A 4,835-nucleotide genomic window follows, 5' to 3' on the forward strand; every position below is an offset into this window, starting at 1 on the left:
GGTATAGTTCAAGTTAAGTAATTGATATAATGAAATTGTTAATAAAAGGGAAAGTGAAATATTAATAGGTATATATATATATATACACACACATACATCGTTTACCTAGAAAAGTAATGTATGGTAGCTACTGGTATAAATAAAGGATTTAAGGAAGAAAAAAAAATCAGACTACCCCCTCCCATCATTTTGTATTCTGTGTCCCTCTCGCTTCCATCCTGGCTGTTCTCGTCCGTACCCTGTCCCCTTCTCCTCCGTGATCCCCCACTTACCTGCAACCCTTTTCGCCGGTCACTCGCACGTGCCTCCCCACCTGCATATCCCCTCTAACCATAAGTATCACGACGACTACCCTTCCTATTCCCTTTGCTTTGTGTGGTGCAACAAAATAAATAATAATAATAAAAAAGTTAGAGAGAGAGAGAGAGAAAGAAACTAATATGTGTTATTATTAATTAATAAAGCATTTACTTTTTATTTTTTTCCTTGCTCTTGGTTTTTGTAGTGGTCTATAGCAAGTAGTGTTGGGGTCTTTGCACTATCTTTATTAATTCTCTCTCTCTCCATATTTGTTAAATTTCTGACCTTCCCTTGAAAATTCACTTCTTGGTTGTGGGTTAGTCTGGTTTCTTTGTCTGATCAAATCTTCTTAAGGCAAGGAGACAGATAGCAAAATCTCATCTTGCACCCAGCTATGAGGATCAGGAAAAGACAGGTTCCCTTACCTCTATCTTCTCTTTCTCCTGTACCTCTCTCAGATCCCCAGTTTAACCAGTCTCCTGTGGTGCAACTTCAACTACACAACAACCCACTTCAAAATCTCCCTCAAGAACCTCACACACTTCCTTGCTTTGATTCCCACCCACCTGATCGACCAAATCAACCGATCGGAGGTGGAGATAGTGGCCTAGATTGCTCGGATGCGGCTGTAGCACAACAAGAAAAGAAGGTAAGCGGTGATTGTTAATTTCGGTAGGTGGAAAAAAGAAAAATTCTATACCCTTTTTAATATTTCTTGTTTTTGAGTTCATTTGGTAGGTCTTGTAATATAGGAGTGCACTTGTGTTCAGTATAACGTAAAAAAGGCAATTTGGTGGATTTACCTTGCGTGGTTAATTTTGCACCCCATAAGAGTTACATTAGACAATAAAGGTTGATTGATTGGATCCTCTATTTGTTGTGATTTCATTGTGTAGATTATGTTGGAGAAAGATGAGAGGGCGAGAGAAGGAGAGAGGAGTAATGATACCAGGTAAGAAAGAAGACATAAAGTTAAAAGTCCATGTTGTTCTCTTCTTTCATGAAATCTTGTAGTAAAAGAGGGTGAAAAGAGAGAGAGGACCCGGTATTTGTTTTACCGGAAAAATAAATAAATAAAAGATATACTGTGACTAATAATTAGTGGAAATACTGTTCAAGTGTTTTATTCTTTCTTTTATCAGCTTTGGCTAGCAACCATTCCTTACCATCTAATCTAAATTATCCAATCTAGGTAGTTTTCTTCTTCTTCTTCTTCTTTTTTTCTCGCTCTATTTTGGCCAACTAATATGCCTATGCGGTGCATGTTAGCATGGGATGCTGGTCCCCGTTTCTAATATATATGCACATTTTTGCACTCGTTTTTTTTTTTTCCTTACTGGCCGCCACCAGCATTTGTTTTCTCTAGCTGTAAATTTCATGTGTGTGGTTGTGGATCTTCTTGATCTGGTTGTTGCTTTTAGGAAGGGAAGTTTAATGGGTGCAGAAATTGAAACTATGAACCTTACACCATCAAGTTCTTCCCGTCAAGGTAAAAATCCTCCCATTTCCGAAACGCATGGAAGTTATATTTTGCTATTTATTTTGTTGTTGTTGTTGTGTGATTGCAATATAGGAGTTGGGATGTGGGGTGAGGGAGAGAAAGCATTTCCGTTAAAGAAGAGAAGAGGAAGCTTCGAAAGACGATCAGATGATGATGAAATAATGATGGTGAAAGATAAGAAAATGAAGATAAAGATGAACAAGATATGTGTGCAGCAAAAAGGCAATAAAAAAGAAGAAGATGATGATGATGATGATGAAGAAGAAGAAGAAGAAGAAGAAGAAGAAAGTAAGGAAATCATCAAAGAGGGTACTGATGGTACTACCAATAATACTAGTGCAAGAAAGAAAGCTAGAGGTGGTGCACTTATGGAAGGATCGAGATGCAGTCGCGTAAATGGGAGAGGATGGAGATGTTGCCAACAAACTCTTGTGGGATACTCACTTTGTGAGCATCACTTGGGAAAAGGAAGGCTGAGAAGCATGAGTAGCGTTCGAAGCCGATCCATGGCTCGCACTGCACCAAAGAAGGCCGAGTCCAAGCCATTATCAACCTCCTCATTGTCATTAGAGGAAAAGGAAACAAAACGTGTATCTTCTGATCATACTAAACTTGATGGTGATCCAAATGAAGATGGAGATCACAAGAAACCTTTAATGATTGCAAAGAAGAAGGTGAAGCTTGGTATGGTCAAAGCTCGATCAATTAGCAGTTTGTTGGGTCAAGCAAATTATGGCATTGCAGTATCAGAGGATAGCAAGTAGAGGATACATAAAGAAGGAAGAATCTGCATCAATTCATGTTCTTGAAATGAAAGTGGAGAGATGAGTTTGTGTTGAGTGCAGTTTTTGGTTCCTTCTCTTCTCTGTTTGAGTCTCTCAATGAAGAAGAATTAAAGGATGTTTGATGAAGTACTGTTTATCTTGTACCATTTTCATTTTAATATTTATGCTGTAAGCACGATATTTATAAAAATAAACAAGTGATTAACCAAAAAATATTTTGTATTAAATCAAGTAGCTAGATAGATGTTTATTTTGTGTTCAACGTATATAAATTGCCGTAGATGCAGAATACTTCTGTTGACAATTTTATATCATATGGGGAACCCCACCTGCAGGAGAGTATTATATGATTCTAGCTCAATAAAATGGCAACTGTATGGCTTTTGGCCATGGTAATTAAACAGCAGTTGAGCGTTGGATATATGCATCCTGAAGGATTGATATGATTCTAAAATAAATTTATATTTAAATTATGTATCAAAAAATAAATAGATTGAAAATATAGTATCATTAGAAAATTATAAAATACAAATAAAAATATTGAAAAAAATAATATTATTAGTAATTTATAATAATATTTACTGACAAAACATTACATTGCTATTTTTCTCGGTATTCACCGACAAAAATTTTCTATTAGTAAATAACAAATAAATTACAGTTATAAATCAAGAAATAAAAAAAAAATATCAATATCACAGATAAAATTACTGATAAAATATACTCGTTGCTAATACATGTCGGTGAATTCTTCAATAATATTTAAGTTACAACTTAGCAACTAACCCTCCTCTTCTCCTCTCACATTTCTTTTTCTTTTTCTTTTTCTTTTTCTTTTTAATCTACATAAAATAACACACAACATCCTTGCCCCCCTCATTTTTTCACAAATCAAACTTTAATCATAATAAATACAACCATCCCAACACTTAATTAGTTTGTTAGTATTTCTATAATGGTTCTTTTTTTTTTAAGATTTGCCACATTAAATAAGCAAAACTATTAATTTTTTTAGTTGTAATCCATTTTTAATCTTATTTTTTTGTATTTTTATGTAGTATATGTAGTGTGTTTATGTGTTTACTCGTTTTATAGCTTTTTTCTATAGAAATTTGTTATTTAAATGCATGATTTGTACATGTTAGGATTTGTTTGAGATTTTAAAAAATTGTATTTGTTTTTCATTCGATAAAATTGAGTTCTTTTTATATAATTTAGGTGTTTTATAATAAAATAAACGATTACATATTTAATGGGTATGTTTCACTTTTAATCAATTTTATTATTAAGTTAAAAATTTTAGTAAATTTGGAAGAATTTGAATTTTTGGAGTAAATTGATAATGATTTGAGGGTAATATTAAAATAGACTGAATAAATTTGAGTTAAACCAATGATAGTTAATAGTTACATATCGATAAGTTATATAGTTCACATTATTAATTAATACATATTATCATCAATATCTATATAGGTTTCATAAAAGTAATGGATGATCGTTCTTAATTGTATCGACTTCCACCCGAAGGTTTGCACATGATGAATTATTATAATGGGATTGAGAGTTTTATTACTAATCTGAAAAATATTAGTCAAGGCAGTGTTAAATATCCATGTATTAAGTGTAAAAATAAAAATTTTCTTGATTCAAATGTTGTTATAATGCATCGTCTATAAAAAATAGTTCATAAAAAAATACTTGTGTTGGTTTGCACATGGAGAACCATATATTCCTTACGAGACTGTGGTAGAAATGATGGTTGGGTCAACTTTTATGTCTAGCAACATACATTGAGTTGTAGATGATAATAGTAATCGTTGTAGAAGTATGATTATCGATGTAATAAGAATGAATTAGGGTTATGCTAGTGAATATTTAATCATAGATGAATAATCAAATGTAGACACAACAAAGTCTTTTGATTTTTTAAAAGTTTCAAACAAACCATTATAGGATTGGTGGGCAATTCACAATAAATTATTGATCATTACAGGATTGTTCACCATTAAGTTAGATTATGAATTTAATAAGGTCGGTTACAACATAATCTTTAAATGGGCTAAAAAAGAACTTCTATATTGTTAAATCCATGATCAAACCCTCTAGCCTAAGATACTAGATTATTGATATGTATCCAAACTTTTAGAAGTTATACTACCTTGAAAATATAGATTTGATTGAGCAGAGAACTTGTGAGCATATTTGGTATAAACCCAAAACTAGTAGGGAAAAGAATTTTGTTACAAATA

General features: G+C 32.7%; 1 protein-coding gene across 2 annotated transcripts; it reads left to right on the top strand.

Annotated features, from left to right (window-relative positions):
• The first annotated feature begins 418 nt into the window (after positions 1 to 418).
• On the top strand, positions 419 to 2,879 carry LOC105116368 (uncharacterized). Of its 2 annotated transcripts, XM_011013699.1 has the most exons (4): positions 419 to 949; positions 1,197 to 1,252; positions 1,722 to 1,789; positions 1,874 to 2,879. In XM_011013699.1, exons 1-4 carry the CDS (start codon positions 695 to 697, stop codon positions 2,563 to 2,565), a joined length of 1,071 nt encoding a protein of 356 aa, XP_011012001.1. In that variant the 5' UTR covers positions 419 to 694; the 3' UTR covers positions 2,566 to 2,879. The 2 variants fall into 2 exon arrangements, with proteins under 2 accessions (XP_011012001.1, XP_011012000.1); XM_011013698.1 differs by having other exon boundaries at positions 1,722 to 2,879.
• Positions 2,880 to 4,835: the final 1,956 nt, after the last annotated feature.

This window comes from Populus euphratica, unplaced genomic scaffold, assembly GCF_000495115.2.
Source record: "Populus euphratica unplaced genomic scaffold, PopEup_1.0 scaffold1346.1, whole genome shotgun sequence".
Lineage (NCBI taxonomy): Eukaryota > Viridiplantae > Streptophyta > Magnoliopsida > Malpighiales > Salicaceae > Populus > Populus euphratica.

Bases quoted from the DNA above. Each gene is read 5' to 3' on its own strand.
- LOC105116368 (XM_011013698.1), top strand. From the start codon at position 695: ATGAGGATCAGGAAAAGACAGGTTCCCTTACCTCTATCTTCTCTTTCT. The intron at 950-1,196 runs GTAAGCGGTGAT...TTCATTGTGTAG, and splicing joins TAGCACAACAAGAAAAGAAG to ATTATGTTGGAGAAAGATGA. The intron at 1,253-1,721 runs GTAAGAAAGAAG...TGTTGCTTTTAG, and splicing joins GAGAGGAGTAATGATACCAG to GAAGGGAAGTTTAATGGGTG.